Genomic DNA, 24,658 nt, shown 5'->3' with positions numbered 1-24,658 from the left:
GACATGTGAATTACAGTGTGTGGTGATGATAATAGGAGTGCTAAGCAGGGCCAGGCCTGGGCCTTCCAGCCAGCAGCCATTCCCAGCTGGCACAGCCTGAAAAGACCAGGCCTGCCACCATCTGAAGAGGCAAATAAAAATGACAAGCTAACTGTTAAAGAACTGCTGATTTTTCACATGTTGTTTTATAAGCTTTTTGCGGTGGGGCCATTTTTTCCATTTTTCTTTTCTTCCTTCAACTCCTTCGCTCACTCTTTGCCTCCAAACCACATCCCGATATGTGAAACCCCTCATTTATCAGAGCGATCTAAAAATAATACCATCCTATGTGGAAAGGCTTTGATGAAAAATAGTTGCGTTAAAAACGATTGTGCCTGTTGGGAGAAAGACAGATAAAGACAATTTTGTTTGTGTCTCCCCTCTTTGACTGTCCCCCCCCCCCCCCCACTCCACACACCAGAAAAAAACTGTGGGATGTCCCATCACTAACCAGGGACCCACAGTTTACCAGGGGATTGTGAACAATGAGTCTACAGTCGTTTTAACAGTAGTTCTGCAAAGCCTCCCAGTCAATTTGGTATCAAGTACAACCAACATTGTAAGACTAACACACACATATTTGACAGTTTATTTTCTTAGTTCCTCAAAGATGGCTATTCCCCGAATCCCAAACCCATCAGGAAACCACGGCTCCCCAAATCCCTGGGGATCTCTTCAATCTCCTCTCTGCAGGCCTGTCTGTCTGTCTGTCAGACCAGTCTGCCTGTCTGTCAGCCTGCAAAGGCACCCAGGACACATAAGAGATGGAGGGAGGGAGGGAGAGACGGGGTGGATGCTGTGGGGGCAGGGGGCAGGGGGGGATGCTCCCCGGGGCGCTCACAGGCAGAGTCTGAGTCTCATTATCAATTACGGCTGTTTTTGTTTCTCAAACCCCAACCATTAACCACACGGTCACTGGCAGCCAGGGAGAGGGAGAGAGAGTGCGGGAGAGAAGAGAGAGACAGGCACGGAGTGTTGGTATGGGTGGGAGGAGGGGTTGGAAGAGAGGCAGGGAGCTGGGAAGGCTAATTTTCATCAAAAAGAATTAGCTATCCAAACAAGTGAGATGGATGTGCCGCTAGGCTAGATTTACACAGACCCAAATGAAAGCTCTGTGGACAGATGAAGATATATTTGTGTTAAATAGAGGAGAGGATGAATGGTGAAGTATGACTGAGGCTTAGAGAGTGGGAGAGGAAAAAGGAATGAGGAAGGGATGAAGAGGGAGAGAGGGCCGAGAACGGAAGCAAAAGAGAGAGGAGGGAGGGAGAGAGATAATGAGAGTGAGAGAGAGAGAGAGAAATAAAGACAGACAGGGGGAAGCAGAGAGAGAGAGAGATAATTCTAAACATACTTCCGCAGAGAGATTGTGTCCCCCTGGCAGTCACAGCCCAGCAGAACTCTTCAAACTAGACTAGCCTCTCTGGTCTGTTCCTTTTCTCCCTCCCTCTCGTCTCCTTCCCCTATCCCTCGTTACCCTTGCTGCATGCTGCCAGCCCCGTTAAGGGAGCAGGCAGAGACTGTGGCACATGAGCCGGTAAATCTCCCCACACTGTGGGCACCACAGGGTGGCATTACCAGGCTTCGTGCCCGGAGTGCCTCGTCTCTGCCAGGCCAGAACCAAACAGAAGATAGTGGGAAGAACAGAGAGAAGAGCAGGCGAGATGTTTGTATTGTGTGTGTTTATTTATCACATCTCATATCTCTAATCTTTGAGCTTTGGATCACTTTCACACCATATCCAGGAAGACGTAATATAACGTGAACGTAACCACTCTGACGAACTTTAGTAGCATCTACACTAGGTGAGACATCATGCTGATCCTGATCATATCCAAAGTTTGATCACAGGGTGAAATGTTCAAACCCAACAGGATGATCAGTGGAGTGAATGAGGAGAGACTTTGGACGCCATTCAACGAGCCAATCAAAGACCAAAATGCAATTGTGCGTGAACTCCAATTGGCTGGCACGCTCAATTAAGTCCAGGGCAAGGAGTGATGTGATTGGCGGCTCGTTGACTCTCCCATTAGTCCTGCAGTTAAAGGTCCCTGATGGGGGACAACCAGTCTCAGCCAATCAGGAGGTTGATCTCAACAAAACTGAGACTCCAAATAAACTATATTAGTATCCCTGGGGAGACAAGCCTCCATCCCAAAAAGGAACACACAAAAAGAGCCTCAGAGAAAATGTCTGAACCTGAGACAGGAATACATAAAAAGGTTACAGTATAAGGAGCAGATGTGACACACATACACACACTCATATACATTTACACAGACTCATACACACTCCCAAGTTTACGCCCTCTCTTGCTCTTGCTTGCTTGGTCTCTCTCTCTCTCTCTCTCTCTCTCTATCTGTCACAGACAGAAGTGCATGCACGCGTAATGTCCCACCCAAAATAGAACTGACGACAAGGCAGGTTCACAGGAATTTGTCACTCTATAATCACTCATGTTTCAGTGCAGACAGAAGGCTTTTCACTTTCTTACTTACCTCCCTGTTACTTTCTGCCTCCATGCTCCTCTCCCCCTTAACCCCTCCACCAAGGGAGCACACTTCAGAAGTACTACAATGAACTGCATGTTGAAAATAAAAATATATATATACCATGGAAAAACATGAGCTTGACTAACAGGAAGAGAGGGGGGTGTTGAGGTGTGTGTAAGGAGATGTGTGTGTGTGTGTTTGCATGTGTGTGCATGTGTGTGTGCATGTGTGTGTGTGTGTGTGTGTGTGTGTGTGTGTGTGTGTGTGTGTGTGTGTGTGTGTGCATGTGTGTGTGTGTGTGTGTGTGTAAGAGAGTAAGAGAGAGAGATATTTGGGCTAGGGAGTTTTGGGCTTCTGGACTGGTAGTGGTCATTCCCGTCTGCACCCCATGACCAGAAAGATAACTTCTCTCCTCTCTCTCTCATTCTCTGACACACACATAATTACACACACAGACTTACACAACCACATACTTGCACACACAGACTGCTCAGTATCAGGGTCCAACCTAAAACAAACCATCAGGAGCCCCGTCACATCCACTCAGCACTGAGCAACAGACATCCTGCTCTGTTTATAAACACACACACGCACACACACACACAGAGAGAGAGAGAAAAACATAACCTATACACACATATCACTGTGATGCTGTCTCACAAGGCTGGACATGATTACACTTTGGGCACCAGCCGACAACCCTGCTACACACACACGAACAAACACACACACACACGCACACACACACACACACACACACACACACACACAAAGGCACACAGACAGGCATGTATCAAGCGAGGAATCTGTATTACAACAAATTATTTCTCTTCATTAAATGTGAGACAACAAAACCTGTCACTGAAGCAAAGCTAAAAAGCAACTCTTTGTTAATGTATGGGTGTTTGTGTGCATGAATGTGTGTGTACGATTGCATGTGCATATGCAACAGAGAGCCAACAGGTAATCTCTACAATTTAGGATGAACATTTCTTTAGGTCTGTTTAATAAAATAGATAAATGGACTGACCAGTCTTGATCCAATAATGCCAACTGTTCATATAAATGTTGTCTTTTTGCCTGTCAGATCACGATCCACAGCTTCAACAGTATTCTGGCAAATGCGCAGGGCGGAAATGTTCGGGATGACTAATTGCAGCTGATCATCAAACTTCCGAATTGATGGAAACTTGAGGCTCGCTCTTAATTGGATTGGAGTGTCTCGTTTCCGCCAAGAGCGTGCACATTCTTAATAAGAGGAAACACATGTGCCAAACATTCCTGAATCAGACAAATTCAGATTTGTGTTGGATTAGGAATCATAAAACAACGAACAGGCTTCTTCCTGTCGGTTTGTGAGACCTATCACTGGCCTGCACGGCTATCAGTCATCTGACAGCCACATAATCCAATAACCATGAATTATGACCCCGAAACTGCGTCGCCGCACGTAGCCTCCAAGTGAAGATCTGTCAAATTACACGACAATTGAGCAGTCATTATTTAGAGTGTGAGACTAAACTACAGTTTGCTTCGGGCCTAAATCCAGTTTTTGTCAATAATTGATCATTGTTATGTTGGGTTTAGGCATTCCACTGTGCACAGAGAAAAACAGAATCACTTTTTGTTTTTAGCAGGCCATGTGAATACTTACTGGCAGAATGCAGGCCGCTTGTTTGCGATGCACTTTGTCACAGCAATTTATCGAAAGAAAACAACAATTTAGAAACGAATAAACATCCAGACAATGCCTTAAACAGATTCTGATGACAGAGAACATATGATTCCAGTTGGTCATAGTTCTCCAGTTCCCGTCTGTTGTCGGTCTTGAGGCCGGAGTTTTCCATCTCCGCCGAAACCAACCGTGCCATAAACACCACTCTCATTTGTTTTTTCTTCAGAGCAATTATGTTTTGTGATTAAAAAACATTTTTAATAAGCCTTGCTGAACTTTATTTGTGTAACGCGGATCTATTTCATGTCAGACAGTAATGTAATAATCTCGACCTGTCATTAAGGCCCGTTCCCCCGCGTGCAAAACTCCATCTGATCTCCGCAGTTATGAGAACCAGACAGAGGTGCGCGCGCTCTCACCAGGTACCACAAACCCACTCCCACACCGGGGAAACGGGAGACGAGAGACCGTTTTACGGAAAGCCTTCAAATTAATATAGGAAATGTTAGCTTCAACCGAAAAGCAGTGAGTTTCATGGAGATATTTTAAACATGCTTGAACGTTCCATATGGTCTGTGTTAGTCAGAGCCAACTTGCTACTTGTCTCTAGATTTTCCTTCTTTTTAAATTCACTGAATTAACCTCCCATCGAAAATGAGATAGACAAATTAAAAACTTTATTGAATAGGTCTTAAAGAATCTCTGAATCTGATCAATGTAGCCTAGGCTATACAGCACAAAAGCTTGTTTTCTATTGAGCAGTTTTGTAAAAGACAATGTTTATTTATTTTATAAAATGTTACTTAGTTAGTTTACATGTTGATATAAACTAAGATGATTCCATTTCGAAGCAAACAACATTTTTAAATCGAGTGTTCCCATAGGCCTTGATAAGAAAAAAAAAGAAAAAACATTAATGGCATATATTGCTGCCTTAATCTGTTTTGCATAGGTTCTGGTTAGTGTCTGGATTTGCCTCAATAGACAAAGTCGAGATTGTTGTGCTCGTTTATAGGATAACGACAAATGGACGAATTATCCCTCGAAAACCCCTTCATTTAATTATTTCTGACGTATTATTTGTTTAATAAATAAATAAAAAAAACTTCTCATATCAGACATGTAGGCAATAACATGAACAAAACGTATTTAAAAAAAAAGTTGATTAATTTCTGATCACATCAGTGAGTTAATAAAAACCATATAGCGGATTGCATCCATCATGAATTTTCTATCGACAGCTGCCAGTCTTTAAATGACCTAAAAGCGTTTTTATTGAGCCCACTGTTGGAATTCGCGTGGGTCTCCCCTCCGCCCTCTTTCTGGTGACGCGTTGGGACAGTAAGGGAAACACGGGAACTGTCAGAGAGACTGTCAGAAACAGATTGAAGCTGTGTAAGGGAGACTGAGGCGGAAACAGTGGGACAACAATCTGGGATTCATAGAGGCACGCGCGCACCTTGGAGACATGGGAACACACAGGGCCAATTAGTCGTCAGGGACCCTCAAGGAGAGATGCTGAGGTGCTGACGCACCGAGTCCTTGGATAAGGCGATAAACCGGAAAACAACTTGACGAATTTAAGACGGACACCATAAGAGGAGATTGACTTGCGTTGGGATGCAGGGTCTGAGCTCACGAGCCCATGCGTTCTCGGTGGAGGCGCTGGTCGGTAAAAGCTGCAAGCGGATGAAAGTGGAAAACGAGAAAGAAGCAAGCTCTATGGGAGACACCGCAACCGATGCAGGAACAATAATTCACGACTCAGACGACTATGGTTAGTAAACCTCTTATTAAGTCTGCTTGCTTAACTTTTTTTACGTATTTGCTATTTAGTCAGAAAAACGGCAAACCCGGAATGGATATCGACTCAATTGATCTTTTTAGTTTTGTTTAATAATCCTTGTAGGCCTAGGCTATTTGAACATGATAAAGAAAGATGTCCATAATTCTAACTTAAATGTTTTTCATAAGATTAGGCGGCTTCATTTCAAAAATGTTTTTGCTGTTTTGTTTCTAAAGTAGGCTAAATGAGGAACATTTTAAATTTACAATGAACTATTTCTTAAATTGGTAGAGGGATTAATTATCACAATGTAGCATAGGCCTTGATACGGGTACATGTTGTTTTATGAGGACGTTTTTTAAAATGTTTCTTAGAAACTTATTAGATTTTGCATTTTTGGCAGTACACATTTGTAGGCTACAGAGTTGCTATATGCAATTAAAACGCAATTTTCTACAGTTGAAGATCACCAGTCGAACCCCAGAAAAAAATCACGTTCGACACCGATGACGCCCGGGTCTGACCCAGAAGAAGAGCCTCGGAGAGTCGGGGTGGACAAATCCGGTCTGGCTGAAGAGACCAGGGGGCCGGGGGAGAGTATGTGTCATCCGGGCAGAGATGTTCGGGTAGAGCTGCAGGGTTCAGAGTTGTGGAACAGATTCCATGAGATCGGTACGGAGATGATCATCACCAAGGCTGGCAGGTAACATGGATACAAGCTTTCTCGCCCTAACTAACATGTAGGCTAACCAACATGTAGACCGCAGCATTTAGATGTATCTAAATTATGAAAATGAGACCCTAACAATTCTATTATATTTGATTGCAAACATATTCCTTAGGACCAATAATAATACAATTTCTCAGTTATTACATCAAGGCTTCCCTACGGATTTAATGGACACATTCCCCAAAACAATAAAGAAAAAGTTCTACAGTGTAGTTGTATGTTTTTTTAAGGGTGAAATGACTTATAGAAACTATTGAAATTGGAATGTCAAATGTAGGACTGTGAATAAGGTGCATTTGAGTTAAATGTTAGTTTATCTTAATGTTTGGGGAGAAAAAAAAAACTTGACGTTGCAGGTTGTAGATTAGCAAGCCAATTTGAAATCTTTATCGCCACAGTTAAATATAGTTTTCTGTATGAATGATTCAAGTTTGTTATTATTATTATTATTATTATTACTATTACTATTATTGTTGTGAAAATTCTTATAGCCTATTTTATTAGCTTTGTCAACTGAAACGTTAATATTCAGTTGTTAGAGCCAACGCCGTAAATCAGTTAAAAAAAAGTCCCACTAAACTTCACCTTGACCGTTAAAAGGTGCCTTCTCGTGACACCAGCAAGCGCTGCGCAACATAGGTCTACAGCCCTACAATAAAAATGCCTGTTTTTGATACTATCATTCTTACTAAATAGTAGGTCTGAAGGGTATTTACAGTTTAATGTGTAAATAATAACAAAACTTGTTGGCCTTTTACTAGGAGAATGTTTCCGTCTGTGCGCGTGAAGGTGCGTAACCTAGACCCCTGCCAGCAGTATTATATCGCAATGGACATCATGCCAGTGGACTCCAAACGTTACAGGTGAGTCAGAGTGTCTGTGCGTGTGTTTTGGTGTGGCTCAAAGGGAGTCTAGTCAAATACATTGTTTTCTTCCAAAAACTGTGCACGAAACAAAACATATGGAGACAAGTAGCCATATTTTTTGGATTGCGCTTCATAGTAATAGGCCTATTTATTTTTCTATTATTTTAACATTCTGTTTGCAGTCATTTATAATGCATACATACTTAAAGACATCTTGAAAAAGTGAGCACGTAACAAACCACCAGATCAAATTTCAAAGTGTGTTCTTTCCAGGTATGTGTATCATAGCTCACAGTGGATGGTGGCGGGAAACACGGATCATTCCTGTATCGCTCCGCGCCTATACGTGCACCCGGACTCCCCGTGCGCTGGAGAGACGTGGATGCGCCAAATCATCAGTTTCGACCGCGTCAAACTTACCAATAATGAAATGGACGATAAAGGACACGTGCGTAATGCCAATAAATGCCAGTCTGTCTCTTCTGAAACATCTAACATTCAATCATTTAAACAACATACACTTTTACAACAACGTCAATCACAATTTAATGATATTATATTTTCTGTTAATACAGATAATACTTCAGTCGATGCACAAATACAAACCTCGCGTTCATGTCATCTTGCACGACCAGCGAATGGACCTGTTCCAGATTCCGTCGCTCCCAGCCGAAGGCGTCTACACCTTTTCCTTCCAAGAAACGGAGTTCACCACCGTTACAGCCTATCAGAATCAACAGGTATGACACTCTCATCATGTCAGGTGTGCACCAACGTAACTGACAGTTAATGGACACCATTCTGTTATACCATACTTCCAAACTGCCATTTGGTGGTACAATGTAATATAATGTAAGACTTTTTTTATCAACAGATTAAAGTTGGTATTTAATTTGAAAACAAAATACAGGGCCTAACGGTAAATCTATATTAGACTACCATTCAGTGCCATGCAGAAAGCAGATCTCTAGTTTCAGAAGCTGAAACACTCGACATACTTTATGATGTTGCTGTCACCACTGCCGGTCTTGTATTGCTGTTGTCCCAACAGTGTACAAGACTTTCCTCTTACATTGGTATGGCTGCTGCAGGCCTTACTTCACTGTGGTCTACATGGGCTCATAAATCATACAGGTCCTGGCCTGTAGGTATGCAGGAGGGCCAAAGTGTCTCTCTCTCTCTGTGTGTGTGTGTGTGTGTGTGTGTGTGTGTGTGTGTGTGTGTGTGTGTGTGTGTGTGTGAATGTGTGTGAATGTGTGTGTGCAGGGCAGCTGACCCTGCCGTTGGCTGGTGCTCTTCTAGTAACAGAGCCTTCTTCGGGGACTGCCAACTCTTTTCATCAGGGTCTATTTTACGAGACGAGAACGTATTATTACAGAAACACAGTAACGGGCCGACTGCAGGAGTCCACTGCCATAAAATCTGTTTATAAAACACACACATATACACACTCACTCACTATGGGCTGAACACTCACATAAAACTCTGAATAACCAGTCCTTGCTTCAGTGTCCATGTTTGACATGGCGGCTGCCCAGGGTGCTGCTGGGAGATGGAGTCCCAGAGGGAGATGTCTATGCTGCCACATACTCTCTCATAAACTGAAGTCATTGTTAGTTTTACAGGTCAATGAAAGACCAGCACCCTTGTTCTGCACTTTGGCTCACTAGCTACCTGGGAAAGGGTATAGCCGAAATGTATAAGGCTAGTGTTGTTCAATATAAACAATACATGTTATTTCAAGAAAGGAACAAGTCTACAGGTGCATACAACAAACATTTTCTTCTCCTTTCTCTTTTTAGATAACTAAGCTGAAGATTGACAGGAATCCATTTGCAAAAGGCTTCAGAGACCCTGGAAGGAACAGGTACACTAGTAGCAGTTTATTTCTGCTCATACAGTCAACAATACCTCTAGGATGTTGTTTGTTCCTCAACAAACATAACAATTATGGAACCCTCACCCTTACTCAACCCACAGAACTCTCATAGCCTGTACTTCAGCTCTCTCAATCACATGGCTTTAGTGTGAGAAATGTAATCTTTTATCACTTCAATAAATACACTTTTTTAACCCTGTAAATTGAGTTGAACTGGGCCAGGCATGGTTTTCCACATAGCTATTTAACCGTTTTCTTCTAGAATTAAACTTAGCATGAAGTGTTTTAAAAACCGGGCATTCTTACTTGAGAAAATATCTTCAAAGATGTTATATGATGTGTAGGGAAACATTGTTGAAACTATCTTTCTGTACATGGCTGTGTGCGTGCATGGTTGTGTGTAGGGGGGTGTTAGATGGACTGTTGGAGTCCTACCCATGGAGAAGTCCCCTGAGCTTAGACTTCAAGCCCTTCACTCTTCTACAAGGTACTGGAGAACCCTGCACTAACATTCGCCATCAAAGGGATATGAAAACAATATCAATCACACAGTTACTGCAACGTCAATACCAACATCTTGCATTCTTTGTCCGGAGCAGGAAACTCTGGGATGTCGGCCAGCGGGGTCTTGCCCCTGAAGAGCCTCATCCCCTTCTCCTGCCCTCCTCCTGCACACCCCTTCTCCCTCTCCTGCCAGGAGGGCAGTCTTCACAGCCTCAGCCTCCCCCTCTACTGCAAGTCCTCCTCCCCTCTAGCAACCCGGGCTTTCTCCTCCCCTGAGGGAGGCAGACTGAGGGGGCTGCCCCCTCTGCCCCCGCTCTCAGACTTATCCTTCTTCTCTGCGCTGCAGGGGAAGAAAGCCTCCTACTGTAGGGGCTCGTGCTTCCAGGGGCCCTTAGGGGCCCCCTCCTGCCTGCTTCCCCTGCAGAGCCCTCTGAATCCCCGGGCTTCACATCTTCACCACCCCCACCTCCCTGACTCTGCTGCCGGTGCCTCCCACTGCCTCTACCGTTACGGCCTTCCCATAAACCCCCACCTCGCAGCGCTCTCTCGCCACACCAAGCTGGCTGAGGGCACCACGGACTGCCTTCGAGGGCACCTACAGACAGCCTGGCATCCCACCACCAACCACTGCCTCTGACTACAGAGTTAACCTTCCACCAGGCCACCTAGGCCCCAGCCTCTCACCAACTAAGCCTGGACCTTGCCTGAACAGCTAGCCTGAAACGGACTCACCGAAGCCGGGTTACCAAAGGAGCATGAGAGCATGACACATTTGGGATGGTTGTTCAGGTAACGCACTCAAGCCATGCAATGGATTTGAACTAAGTCATAGACAATGCCCACTCAGCCATATGTTTCCACAGGACTATAAGGGAGTTAAAGAGAGTACCATCTTGGAAACACACATCTTTATTCCTTACAAAAGTCAATGGACTATAAAAGTGTTTTTTGAGCACCAAGTCAATGAACCAAGTGTCATGAACTTACTGACAAATAGAGTTTGTTATTGTGGTTTAAACAACCAAAAGTGCCTTTTAAAAGGAAGACGTATAAGCCATGTGACTCATGGGTACACAGCATCCATGTCATATATTTTTTATACATATAAAGAACGTGAACGAGGAAACTATTTGCTTTCAACTATGTGTTTATGGAACAGTAAATTACAACACCAGGAACTACATGTTACATAACTTCTACACTTTGCCTTTCATTGAATTTCTCTGAAATACTGCACAGTATACAATACAGATGCCGAAATTCCTATTCTCTGTGTAAGTAGTCCCACATTTGCTTAAAGGTTGGGTTCTCTAAGCTGAACTCTTATTTTTGTTCTGCGATCCAGATAGCCGATGACAGAAAGTTCAGTTGGGTCCCTATGTGTGGGTTGGCCACCCTTGACTGGTTATGATCTCACCATGTCTGTGTGATGCTGGAGTGAGTAAGAGCCGGCCAGCCAGTTTCCATTACTAAACTTTATTAGCAATAACAAGGCTAATCAGAGAAGTATGAGGTTGAACGAGGGATTCTGTACAATACTTGATCAAATACAGTCCTGTGCAGCAATAGCACTGAGGAAATGTTGACCTATATTCCTGTGCTGGCATGTCACCAGTGTTGTAGGGGGATTGTGTGCTATCATGATCAAATACGATATCCTACTGTATACCACTATTGCATAACCTACAGAACCAGAGTGGTTATCCTGAAAAGCTTTGCTCTTGACCTACGTTATTGAAGAGGACTGTTGATCTAGCGGCTGTCTCTCTGGTTGCCTCTGTCATCCTCTGAGAGTTCTTCAATACCATGCGCCACAGGGAACAGAAAATGGAACACTGACGCTGAGAATTCCTCAAGGCAACCACTAAACTGCTGTTCTCTTTTGTAAAACCAGAGAGACACACCCGCCCAGTTGTTGACTCTCTGATGTGATAATTATTGCCTTTAGCGCGACTAAAAACCCAAGAATCCCTCCTCCCTCCGTTTGTCGGTCTTGTGCCACTGTTGGAACTGCGGCTTAGCCAAAGCGGGGGAAATGGCCCGTTTCCCGACAAACGGTCAAAACCAAACAGCAATTTACTTGTCATGGCCGTGCAAGTCAGCGTACTAACGTGTGCGCGACATGGAAATAGCAGGAAGGAGCTAATTAAGGCCTCGCTGTTCGCAGAGGGGTCAGGTGCGTCGGTATCAAACAACCTCCTCTTTGTCCGTAGACAGCAGTAATCGGCTTCGGTAACTCGATAGTGTCAGTCATTTCATACAATTCGGCATACGCATGCTGAACGAACACCGATTAGAAACTCCCACTAATTCTGTGATCTTTCAATTAGATTAATTGCTTTCATACCAGCCTGCCTCAATGTAGCTGTGCACCTGCTCTTAGAATCAAAGTCAGGAAACTAAGTTGTCACAATCACTAAATGTAATCAAATGACCTCTACTGGTCTGTGAGCTGCCACAGTGTCTTTCCTCCAGCAGTAAATACGGATTAAACATGCCTTTCATTATAACCTTACCCCCCGCCCCCAGCCCCCACACACACATACAGAAAATTAGGAAAAACAAAGATTACTATGTTGGAATAAATATGTTTATAATCACATTTATAAATCATAAATTACTGCATTGTCATACTAAATAATCTTACCATCAACCCCTGCCTGGTTAACAAGTTGGTAATGTGCTTGATAATGTGTCAACATAATCACGTTGAACATGGTGGTTTAAATGACATCAAATCACAACACTGAATCACTCACTTTGTGCCAAGTAGGCACTGCAGGGTTTTCCAGTTTGATTGACAGGTGGCACTGGGAGGGAAATCAGACACCAGAGTCATTTGTTTCCAATCATATGAAACAGCATCCTGAAACAGGAGAGAAGCTGGCTGAATGAGGGGGGACGTGTAAATATACTCTCTCTTCATTAGATTAACATACACCAGCAGAGACACACACTGGTCAGCTATGAGGTATTTGCTACACACACATGCGTTTATACGTGCATACATCCTCACACATGTATACACTCATGTGTGTGCACGCACACACCACACACCCGCATGTATGCATACTCACACACACACTCATCTGTCCAGTTTAAATGCAACTCCATGCCCTCTAGCCTTGCCTGTGTTGGCTCTGGTGCATCGTGGGTGCATGAGTTTATACTGGATGCTATTTTCTCTGCAAACTCAATAAAAGCTGGTTATTTATCAGGTCAGCTTATGGGACGTGACTGAGCCCAGCTGTAAAGTTGAAAGTGAAACCAGCTGTTGCTCAAATTGAATTAGACTGGCTCAGTAATGTGAAAAGCAAGGGTAGTTTAACAGTTTATTAAGAAATCATCTGCTGCCCTATCGAACGCATTTATACCAGCCAATAAACTGATGTCCACTGTCTTACTAGTGGTCTCATTCAAGTAGTCACTCCCCTCCTCTACGCTCTTCCCTTCCCCTTTCCTCTCTCCAACACTGTCCTGTACTACAAGGTGAGAACACATATCTCTCATCTGCTGCTTCATTCATTGAAACCTCACTGACCAACCACTGGCCAAATATCTGTGATACTTCTCTGAAGTGCTTGTGGCATTAAACTGATGATAGAACCGTGTGTGTGTGTGTGTGTGTATGTGTGTGTGTCATGGGGATGAGAGGTCATTAGGGTGTTGGTCAGGCATGTGTAGACCGCCTGGCTCAAGTAATATTGAAGCAAGGGTCAGGTGAGTGGAGAGGCAATGGCTTTACCATGTGGCTTAGCACCTGGTCTGTCTGTGTGTGTGTATGTATGTATGTGTGTGTTTCCTTGCTAATTTCTCAACTGAGGCCTCACACTCAGATGTCATGTCATTCATCAGAGGGAGGGTTAATGAAATAAGCAGCCTTCATACTCCACACACACACAAACAAACCTGCACACATACACACATACAGATTCCTCACACACACTATTGCCCTCTCTAATGATGATTCTCTCCAAATGAAACAGGCACGCAAACATCCACTGAGGTACAGAGTTGTAATTTTAGTTGCAGTCAGACACGCACACGCACGCACACAGGCCTTGGTGAGAGAGCTGTCAGCACTCTGCTTAAAACCAACAAACACCACACACACTCTGACCCTGGCTGTCTATCACATTCACACACATTCAAACTCCTGGAATCTTTGAACCTGGTATGTTCTATCACTCAGGCCCTATGTGCGTGTGTGTGTGTGTGTGTGTGTGCTTGTAATAACAATCTTCAATATCGACTTTCTCTTGCATCAGAAATCAGTTTTTGGGGGTTTGGTCAGACAGTAATCTGAAACGTTATCTATTTTCTATCTCCCTCTCTTTTTTTCTTTTTTTTTCTCCCCTTCTGTCTCTCTATCTCTCTCTCTATGATGAATGCTCTTCATCTCTGCCTGCTTCCTGTATGTGACAGGCTATCATTCCTGAGACAGAGAAAGATAAAGCGAGGGAAACTGATAGAGCGAAAGAGAGAGAGATAGGATGCTCCTGAGCCAGTGTATCAGATAGCAGCAGAGGGGATAGGGCGATAGTTAGGGGTGGAAAGGAGACCAGTGATTTAGTGCTGGCCTGTGCACTCCTCTCCTCTTCTCCTTGGCCTGGGTCTTTCATGTTTCAGCCCAGGGTCGTCTCGCCTGCTGCCCCAGATGGTGCTGTCTGTCTGGGCTACCCTCCACAGGATGTGCCCCTCTCACCCCCTGAGCCTCAGACCCTACTCGGTTAATTGATTTCAGGGGGAAGGCCTCCGCTCTCATACTGAAACGCACACATACGGACACACACCACTCACACCCTGGCCTCAGGCTGGCTGCACCCCCAGAATGCACACACACACACGCGGCCGGCACAGCGCTGTCAACGCTAATTCAATTAGAGACGCGGGAGTGTGACTGAGAGCAGAACAGCAGAGTGCTTTACCATATGCACTACACGCACACACACACATATCGCTTAACAAACCTGGCCAGATCCCTTCAACCAAACACACATACACACACACACTGGCCGTATCATTTAGCAAAACGTGCAGACATACTGGCCCAGTCCAGTTGCCTAATGAATTTCTCATACACACTTATAAGCCGATCCAAATGTATACACACACACAAGCACACACATTTTTACCATGAATGAAAATAAGCTTTCCTTTCCAAACGTTATTTGCAATGTTTTTACACCTCTCGTCCCTCTCATTCTCTTCTGCTTCTCTCCTTCTGGGCCTCCCTCCCCAGATTTCATCAGGAAGGCATTCCTGTCATCAGCTATGTGCTGAGGATGACACCTAATTAACCTCTGATCCCTGAACCTCCAATGCAATAGACACACACACCCACATGCACACACACAAACACATACTCTCATCCACACACTCATAGTGACAGATGGAAAGTCAAGCAGAGGGTCGGACAGCTCCTGCAGAGATGAGTAGCGAGGGCAACAAGTCAGTGTTCACTGGTTGTTGGGTTGTTACGGTGACGCTGTTAGAAATATTCAAGGTGTGTGAGGTGAGGTGACGGTCAGGGGGAGGGGTATGGGGGGTTAGGAGGGTGAGTTGAGGGGTGAGGGTCAGGAGGATCAGGTGAATGTGTATGTGTCTGTTAATAGGGTTTCCATTCTAGTAGTGTAAGCAAGACTGTTTAACCTTGTTGGAGTGTCTTCTGGTAAAGTGGGACTGATGGGGCCAGCTGTAATATGGTGTGTGTGTGTGTGTGTGTGTGTCGGGCAGTTAAAAAACAGATTAAAAGCAGCGTTAACACATCTGACAGGAAACGATGGTCAAGAGGTGAGTGGAAACTGAGGAAAGCCCTGGGCTGGAACGATTGGACACACACACACACACTAACATGGCGGCAGATGAAAATGGGCAAAGCCCTGGGCAGCAGCGATTGGTCACACATGCCCGATGATACCCGAGCAGAACCAATCAGGTCAGCTTCCTGTGTTTGACCTGACCCCTCACACGCAGTAATTGAATGTTTCAGACAGGAGGGAAGACGTCTCTCCCTCCGAAAAAGGGAGTGAAAGAGACTTGAATTGAAAGATAGAGACTTGAATTGAGCAGAGCTGAGGAACAGTTACTCAGCCCAACAAGCTCTGGCCGTAATTCTAAATCTTCATCTGCTGTAGGCTCTCTCATGAGCAGTGCCAGGGAAGCGCTGCAATGGAGCTCATCAGATACCAGTGAGTGTGTGAGTGTGTGTGTGGTTGACAACGAGGTGTTATTCCAGTTGGTGGGATCAGAGCGGATGTGTACTCTGTGCTGCACTACGTCACTCTCCCAGGGCCTCTCAGCATCTCTCTCCCCCAGCCACAAGACACCATGGTGGGCTGGGATGCAGGAGGCAGCCGGGAGAGGACCACCGGATCCAGGTCTGTCAGCACCCCAGGACCGCCGGGGGACACTACCCTGCTTGCAGAGCGATGAGAGAGGCATATGAGGAGCCAGCGAGTCCATCTCAACGCCACACACACATCCCCAGGTGCTCAAACTGGAGCGAACTCTTCCACATATGGTGAAGGCATCTGAGTGCAGGAACAGACACAAACACTGTAGTAGTCTGTAGAAGTCAGCATTGTAGAAAGTGATTTGCTTATAACTTGCAGAACCTGGGTCATTATTTTAGATCATCAATACCTAACATTGTTAAACAATAGTTATATCGTAGCTTGTACCGACATAACGAGATGACTTGAGGAATTTTACATCAGTCATGCCTATTCCTGACAGCATGATTGACAGGTGTTGGAGCACTCTGGTCAAAGGAAAATATAGACGTTTTCAGGGTCATTCAAGTCATTAGATGAGATGAGGGCGGAGAGAGGCTGAATTTCTGACTAACAACTCGTCAGAATGTCTGTAGTAATGAGCATAATGGACACTTTTGTCTGTCAGGGGCCACTGATGATTATGATTAGGTGTGTGTAGGTGCGTGAGTTTGTCTGTGTGATGATTGTGTGAGTGAGTGTGTAGGTGTATGAATAATTCTCTGTGTGATGATTTTGTGTGAGTGTTTTCAGACATCAGATTGTGTCTGTGTGATGATGATTGGGCAGGGCACCATTTTTCCAGGGTCAGGGGTGGTGGTGTGTCACCCTACTTGAGTTCCATAGGGTATGTGTGTATTTAGGCGTGTCTGTGTGTGTGCGCACATGAGCAGCACCTGTAATGGCTCCCAGCTGAGTCCTGCCTCCCCTAGGGAGATAATAGGGCTAGGCATGTGTGTGTGTGTGTCCATGTGTGTGTGTGTGTGTCTACGTGTGTGTGTGTGTGTGTCCATGTGTGTGTGTAATGAGGCGCTGGCATGCGAGCGGCGGACGTCCACTTCCTCTACAGGTGACACCTTTGACCTTTGACCTCTCATCTATTCTCCGCTGGAGGAGAGGAAGGGGAGAGATGGAAAAAATGGAGAAAGAGGTGGGAGAGGACAGAGAAAAGAGAGGGATTGGTTGAGATGAGTACACAGCTGTGAAGGCAGAGAGAGGATACACACAGCGCTGTAAATGTTAAAAACTCTTTATTGACTTTTAGTCCGAGGAGAAGAGAAAAGCTTTTCAGCTGAGCTGACATGAGGACAGAGGATCAACAATGGATGGGATCTTCTCTCCACACAAAGCTCAGAGCCACGCAGAGAGACAACACAAAAAGAAACACTTAGAAGGTCGATTCAATGCCACGTCATTGCATACCAACAGGAACACTGCTAACGTCATCCACCTCAACCTGCAAAGTATTTCAATGCTGCTTTGTCATTGGCTTTTTTCCACATGAAAAAATGTGGGCATATCTTGAGGATGGATGGATACATTCCGTGGGCATGTACAGCCGTTTGTGACGCCGTAACTAAGGCGACATTTGGAGGAAATAAATATTAAATATAATTAAATAAACATGTGCAACTCAATACTGATATGGTGCAAGTGTGAGGATCACAGCTTTTTTTCTTTCTTTTTTTTTGGGGGGGGGGAGGGGGGAACTGAGAGGTGGGACGGGGGGGCAGATCAGGACTGGCCATTGTTGTCACTACCACTGTCTGTGATGATGTGACAGTACTTGATAGGGAGCACAGAACATGCTCCTCCTCTGAACCAGTGATAGCAGCCCACCATCACTTCTGGGGTGGTTGGGGGATCATGGCTCCTGTAGGCACAGAGCCCTCCTCCTCCATCCTGCTCTCTCCTCGTGACCTCCTTCCCTTTCTCCAGTCTAGACCTGGTCTCTCAGTCTGGCCAGCCTCTGAGAAAGCTCATCCTGAAAACGACGCACAAACACACGCAAAAACACTGCAGGTGAGTCAAAGAACAATTGAATTTGAATGTACAGTAGGGAGTTCTTTGGATACAGTCTGTGTGTTTTGTGTGTGTGTGTGTGTGTGACTGTACCTGTTCTGTCGATGCCACGCTAGCGCCCACTGAACCAGTCTGGCCCTGGGGGAGCTCCATGGTCAGATCCAACCTGAACATCACAACACAAAACACATTGTAACCGCACCATCCCACGTGTGTATGTAGGGAAACAGGAGGAGAGAGTCTGTGTATGTAGGGAGACAGGAGGAGAGAGTCTGTGTATGTAGGGAAACAGGAGGAGAGAGTCTGTGTATGTAGGGAAACAGGAGGAGAGAGTCTGTGTATGTAGGGAGACAGGAGGAGAGAGTCTGTGTATGTAGGGAGACAGGAGGAGAGAGTCTGTGTATGTAGGGAAACAGGAGGAGAGAGTCTGTGTATGTAGGGAAACAGGAGGAGAGAGTCTGTGTATGTAGGGAAACAGGAGGAGAGAGTCTGTGTATGTAGGGAAACAGGAAGAGAGTCTGTGTATGTAGGGAGACAGGAAGAGAGAGTCTGTGTATGTAGGGAAACAGGAGGAGAGAGTCTGTGTATGTAGGGAAACAGGAGGAGAGAGTCTGTGTATGTAGGGAAACAGGAGGAGAGAGTCTGTGTATGTAGGGAGACAGGAGGAGAGAGTCTGTGTATGTAGGGAAACAGGAGGAGAGAGTCTGTGTATGTAGGGAGACAGGAAGAGAGAGTCTGTGTATGTAGGGAGACAGGAGGAGAGAGTCTGTGTATGTAGGGAAACAGGAGGAGAGAGTCTGTGTATGTAGGGAGACAGGAGGAGAGAGTCTGTGTATGTAGGGAGACAGGAAGAGAGAGTCTGTGTATGTAGGGAGACAGGAAGAGAGAGTCTGTGTATGTAGGGAGACAGGAAGAGAGAGTCTGTGTATGTAGGGAGACAGGAGGAGAGAGTCTGTGTATGTAGGGAGACAGGAAGAAAGAGTCTGTGTATGTAGGGAGACAGGAAGAGAGAGTCTGTGTATGTAGGGAGACAGGAGGAGAGAGTCTGTGTATGTAGGGAGACAGGAAGAAAGAGTCTGTGTATGTAGGGAGACAGGAAGAGAGAGTCTGTGTATGTAGGGAGACAGGAAGAGAGAGTCTGTGTATGTAGGGAGACAGGAAGAGAGAGTCTGTGTATGTCGGGAGACAGGAAGAGAGAGTCTGTGTTTGTGCTCACCCTGCTTCATCAGCCATTTCATGCATCAGCAAATCAACTTCATTCTGAGGAACAATGAACAAACAGACATGATCAGACAATATATTTCTCTCGCTGGCCTCTCATGGTTTGAAGCGACAGCAGTTTGACTGAGTTTGCGTGTGTATACTTGTGGTGTAGTCAGGGTGGTGGTGTTGCCCATCGTGTCCTCCATCTGAGCTGTCTGCACATCCAAGGTCTCAAACTGGTGCTCAAATTTATCCATCAATGCAGAGATCTTCACATGGAGAGAGGGAAGAGAGAGGACTTCTTATGCCTGCCTCATTTACATGTACGTCCTTTACACAGACCACATACAAGCAGTACATTTGACTTGAGTGTGAATGTGTGCTTGTGTGTAATCCCTCCAACCTTTTCCAGATTCATGCTCTTCAGTGTGGCGTCCATAGACTTCACAACCCCAGCCATGGACTTGGTGACCTGAAAACAACAAAGATTTGACCAGACGATATCTGTCCCTGTGCAGTTCCACCATTGTACCACTAGATGGTGCTCTACCTTCACCAGGGCTCCTGTTTCAAGTGGAGGTTTGGGGTTTCAGGTCATCAGAACTTTAAAACTAGCTGGTCATTTGTGGGCATATCATCCGAATGTCATGGGAGTTATGAGCTGACAATGGCAGTACTGGGTCTTGGGAGAAGGTGAAAAAGTTTGCCATTTGATTATTTCTGGCAAGTCTCCTACTAATTTCCTCAAACCCTTAATCAACCATGGGAGTGTTGCTTGACCTTTGACCTCTTGATGTATCTACCTGGTTCATGGTGACGGCAGTCTGAACCCGCGCCGCCACCGCATCCACACGAGCACTCATTCTCAGGAAATTGATGGACTGGTTCTTCTGACGGATGGCATTCTCCGCATGGATCCTGGCAACCTCAGTGTTGCCTTTCTGGATTGCCTGGAAAATAACAAGGAGACACACACACCAAAAAACCCACAACACTTTATCACTGCATACCTGCTCACACTCATCCTTTTTGTGATTTCTACCAGATGCTGCTATTATGTTTTTTTTTTACTTATTATGTAATTGTGCACACAATGTGACCTGAACCCACAAATGTACTTTGGATCAGTTGAGTGAACTAAATAATTACAAATATATATTATGATAACGAAGTGGGTCTGTCTAATTTCACCTTCTTCACTTTGCCCTTCTCTGCCCTTTCCTCTTTGTCACATTTCTTTGAGTTGCGTTGTAATTCTTTAGCAGCAAATTTAAGGTTGAAGAGGTGTTCTGTGTAGTCAATTAAGGGTTTGCAAAGAGTTCTGGTGTAAAAAGCTAACTGCTGGCACGTATCTATCTTTTTTAGGGTATTCTGGTGGCATTTGAAATGAAAGTATGAATATAGTGACATGTGAATCTTCCTGATACATCATTACATATCAGCAAAACGTTTTCAAACAGTACGACTATTAACGGGATTATACGCTATTCAAATTCAAATTTAGCTTACAAGCTATAGTATTAGGAGCGACAGTAGCCTACTAGCCTAATTGTCAAACTAACACATTATATCGATCCCTTTCTAGCTAGCAGGCAATTTTATAAATGTATCGTATAACTTGGGTCACAACTTCCCTAGGATGTACAGTAAGTCGATATATCCAGGGCAAGCTTCAATGAAAGGTAGCTAGCTAACTAGCTACTTACTATTTACACTGTAGTTAGGCTAGCTAGTTTGTAAGCAAACAACGTGAGACAACTTGCAGCAGGCAGATTCAGCGTTCGCCTGTGTAGAGCTCATAAAAGGATACTCTCCATATTCGACATTGTGTCGCTGTTGAACTGATTACAGTTATGTATGCCCCTTATGTGTCCAGAAACATCAAAAGTAAAGACGAGCTCATCCAATGCTTCTTCCTCTGTTTTGGTTCTAGTACGGGACGCTTGTAATTGACACTTCCGGGTACATTAGATGTACGTCATGAGACGATCACGAATTCAAGGGCGTGCTCGCCCAGTTTACGTCACTATCATTCGGGAGGGCTCACCAGGGCGCGTGTCCAAAGCAGTTTTAAAATAGAATGTTCGGTCGGTCGGTTGTGGTTCAAGTCTAGTGACGTCATTTTTATTTTTGGATGAGGGTAAAGTGACCTTTCAACTGGCACAGACGTTCATCTTCAGCGGCCTTGTTTTGTGACGCGTGGGCGTACTGGCTAGTGATTCCTCGCAATATACGAATTCTCCAGTAGGCCACATCCTCCATTAGACTGAGATCTGGGGGGAGACCATGAAAGGAATGGAGGGAAGGATAGGAGAGATAAAGGGAGAGAGCAGAGGAGAGGGCTGCTTACGTGGCAGGAGGAGGAGGGGTAGATTGATGATTTGGTCTGCGTTTAGTCTTGGCTTCATCACGGGACTGTAGCAGCCAGGGATGACTCACCCTCTTGCCTGATACAATATTCACTGTGGCCACAACACTGCATCGTGATGTGTGTGTGTGTCTGGTACTGTGTGTGTGTGTGTGTGTGTTTGTATATGTGTGTGTGTAGCCTACGGGGATCACAACAATTAACCTTTTTTTTATTATGCTAAAGCTTCTTTCGAGTTTTCTCAAATATTTTAGGCCTACCGTTCTCAATAGTTAATATAATCAGGCAACATTTAAATGTGATCTTTGAAGCGGATGGATATCAATGTCCTTACGTTTTTACTTAAAACAGACCTTAAGGCTTTTAGTACACCGTTAGCCAGCCCCCGCACAATATAGTGTAGGCCAATGTGTCTGCCTGGACCCTCTGTGCCTATGGCTGGACCACCCCAAACGGGATGACGGCAGGTCGTCATGGAAACTGCGTTACGCTCGGCTCTGAGCGAGAAGGGGGGAGCAGGGGTAGAAAACAAGAACGAGAAGCTAAAGAGTTTCATTTCAGAACCACGCGCTACATGGACAGCGCCGGTGAGCTCTAAGCTTCGTTCCACGCCGAATGACCCTTTCAGACAGAAAACTCAAGACGAGCAGATTCACTTCACCAGTCCATAACCCAACAGAACTATTTGGACCTGAGGCTTGTGGATACCGATTCAACCAAGTAAGGTTCGAAAAGGCCACTGCAACAGGTGAGTTAGGTTCATCAGTTACATTTTAGGGCATTTTCGTTTTACGGGTTTTGCAGGAAATCTTTACAGGTGTGCTATGTGCGTTTATACACTTTTGTTGGAGACTTAATGGATGCAAAGATTGATTCGGCAACTATTAAGTTTAAAATGAACAGTTTAACTACGAAACTTGGACATGTTAGGCGAATCTGATGATTGTGAATATGAATGAATATCTGAAAATAGTTTACGAAGAGTTGAAAAGGCACACTGCTTTAGTTGTTTTCTAATGAGCATAGCTGTTTTGCAGTTTGGGCGCAAGGAGTTAAAAAAATTATTTTATATTGCATAGTCCCGTTCGACTTTTTGAAGGCTAATCAGCAGTCGTTCCGTTAACGTTGGCTTCAAACATCCTCTGTGTGCGTGTCGCAGGCGCGGAGGGGCGAAAATGTGCGCGGATGACTCACCGGGTTGTTTGCGGGAGAGGGGCGGGGGAGCCACGGGAGGTAAAAGGAAAACAAAACCCCGCAGTGTGTGTCGATTCTTCTCCTCACAACATGTTGTTTCTCTTATCTCTCCGTTTCTGTCTTGGTCTTCTCGTGCAGCACTTTAATTAACAATAGGCTACTTCGCCAAACATCCTGAGACTAACATGAAAAGATTCAGCTCCGTGGTTTTTGTAAACCAATACTTTTCGATGTTGCATTCATGAATGCCATTCGCCCTGTCGTGCTTTGTCATACCCAAACATACCTAAAACAAATGTATCTTCAATCTTGTATCCTTTGCAACGCGTTCAAACTGTTTTTTTTTTAACACTAAGTGTTGAATTACTCAAGTGATTCACAAAATTCTCTCACTGTCACATAAATGTGTAGCTATTGACCAAACAAAACAACACAATCGTATTACCAAACACACTCCGTGCCAACTGCCACTGGGTTGGTTACTGTCTAATCTGATAGATGGAAATGGACAGACAAGGCTAACAGGCAATGTGTATGTATGTGTGTGTGTGTGTGTATATGTGTGTATTTGTGTGTGTGTGCCTGTGAGTGTGGAGGAGATAGGTGACATGTATGAGTGACATAGCATTTAGACAGGAAAATTCAGCTGATAGCATATCACAATAGCTTTCATTAGAAAGATTACTCCCCTGGACTGGAAGCCTTGATATGTGCACTGGCAGACCACTGAGTTTGCCTGTGTGTTAATACAGAAAAGAAAGATTAATGAATGAGAGGGTATGAGAAGGAGTGTGTGTGTGACAAAGTAGACATGAAAGGATATACATAAACATGTGTGCACACCAGCATTGAAAGTGCGTAGGAGTGATACTGTTGTACATACATGTGCAGCATAGGGTTAGGCACAGACCCATGCATGCACATGTGTCTTTAATTAGTGACATTGGTGTGATTAATCCATTTTGCCTGCGGTGAGTCACTCTGCTTAACCCTTACTCCCCTGGAAAGAACACAAGCCATAAACACAACTCGTTCTGTCTGCCCTCATACTTTCTGCGCCACTTAGTGCATGTCTTAAGTGCTGAGTTTATACTGTGGAGATAACATTCATTGTTGTGATGTAAATTACACTGAATTAATTTCTGCACCCACCTTATGGTTTTGTGGTAGGTAATCCAAGATTTGAAACATGTAGCAAGTAAATGGTACAAGTATGAAAACATTAATTATCAAGATACGTAACAAAACAGGACAGATTAACATGATTATGATCTACTCCCCCCTGGTTGGTTAGGAATCTCTAACTGATTAATATAGCTCGGAGAATTTAAGCAGGGTGTTGTTTATGCCAAACTCATTTACATCATCTGACACATCCTCCTGTCAGTCTGCTCGCCACGGCAACAACACAAGGCTCGTAGAGAAGCTGTCAGCTAAACAGACAGCTGAGGGCCGTGAGATCATGAATGTGTGTGTATGCGTGCGTGTTTGTGTTGATAAAGCAGAAATGGCACGCTGATAGGAAAGTTGTTTCTGTTTGACTGTGGGCAGCAAACCAGTGTGACTTTTCTACGAAAAAGCTCAGCTCTCCGCTTTAAATTGAGTGTGGTCAGGCTAGACAGGAT

At 44.7% G+C, this 24,658-nt stretch overlaps 2 protein-coding genes across 3 annotated transcripts; one reads left to right on the top strand and one right to left on the bottom strand.

The window, feature by feature from the left end:
- Positions 1-5,631: 5,631 nt before the first annotated feature.
- Positions 5,632-11,088, top strand: tbx22 (T-box transcription factor 22). Its single transcript, XM_084699054.1, has 8 exons — positions 5,632-5,983; positions 6,452-6,695; positions 7,484-7,585; positions 7,862-8,036; positions 8,164-8,328; positions 9,391-9,455; positions 9,872-9,954; positions 10,067-11,088. The coding sequence occupies exons 1-8, from the start codon at positions 5,827-5,829 to the stop codon at positions 10,606-10,608; spliced, it is 1,533 nt and encodes a 510-aa protein (XP_084555180.1). The 5' UTR covers positions 5,632-5,826; the 3' UTR covers positions 10,609-11,088.
- Positions 11,089-18,041: 6,953 nt separating this feature from the next.
- Positions 18,042-21,428, bottom strand: LOC146302402 (charged multivesicular body protein 1B2). 2 transcript variants are annotated; one of them, XM_084683022.1, is made up of 8 exons: positions 21,282-21,428; positions 20,663-20,760; positions 20,275-20,421; positions 19,875-19,943; positions 19,633-19,740; positions 19,485-19,528; positions 18,362-18,434; positions 18,042-18,230 (listed from the first exon to the last, which is right to left on the bottom strand). In XM_084683022.1, the coding sequence occupies exons 1-8, from the start codon at positions 21,295-21,297 to the stop codon at positions 18,186-18,188; spliced, it is 600 nt and encodes a 199-aa protein (XP_084539148.1). In that variant the 5' UTR covers positions 21,298-21,428; the 3' UTR covers positions 18,042-18,185. The 2 variants fall into 2 exon arrangements, with proteins under 2 accessions (XP_084539148.1, XP_084539073.1); XM_084682947.1 differs by lacking the exon at positions 21,282-21,428 and having other exon boundaries at positions 20,663-20,991.
- Between the last annotated feature and the right edge of the window lie 3,230 nt (positions 21,429-24,658).

The sequence above is a fragment of the Hypomesus nipponensis genome, chromosome 1 (assembly GCF_054491055.1).
Source record: "Hypomesus nipponensis isolate SF chromosome 1, ASM5449105v1, whole genome shotgun sequence".
NCBI lineage: Eukaryota > Metazoa > Chordata > Actinopteri > Osmeriformes > Osmeridae > Hypomesus > Hypomesus nipponensis.
Note: the sequence above shows the minus strand (reverse complement) of the source record. Positions and strands in the feature narration are given on the sequence as shown.

Coding starts and splice junctions, on each gene's coding strand:
- tbx22 (XM_084699054.1), top strand. CDS start 5,827: ATGCAGGGTCTGAGCTCACGAGCCCATGCGTTCTCGGTGGAGGCGCTG. Junction 5,984..6,451: donor TCACGACTCAGACGACTATG/GTTAGTAAACCT, acceptor AATTTTCTACAG/TTGAAGATCACCAGTCGAAC. Junction 6,696..7,483: donor ATCATCACCAAGGCTGGCAG/GTAACATGGATA, acceptor GCCTTTTACTAG/GAGAATGTTTCCGTCTGTGC.
- LOC146302402 (XM_084682947.1), bottom strand. CDS start 20,881: ATGTCACTATATTCATACTTTCATTTCAAATGCCACCAGAATACCCTA. Junction 20,422..20,662: donor AGAAGGGCAAAGTGAAGAAG/GTGAAATTAGAC, acceptor GTTATTTTCCAG/GCAATCCAGAAAGGCAACAC. Junction 19,944..20,274: donor CTGCCGTCACCATGAACCAG/GTAGATACATCA, acceptor TGTTGTTTTCAG/GTCACCAAGTCCATGGCTGG.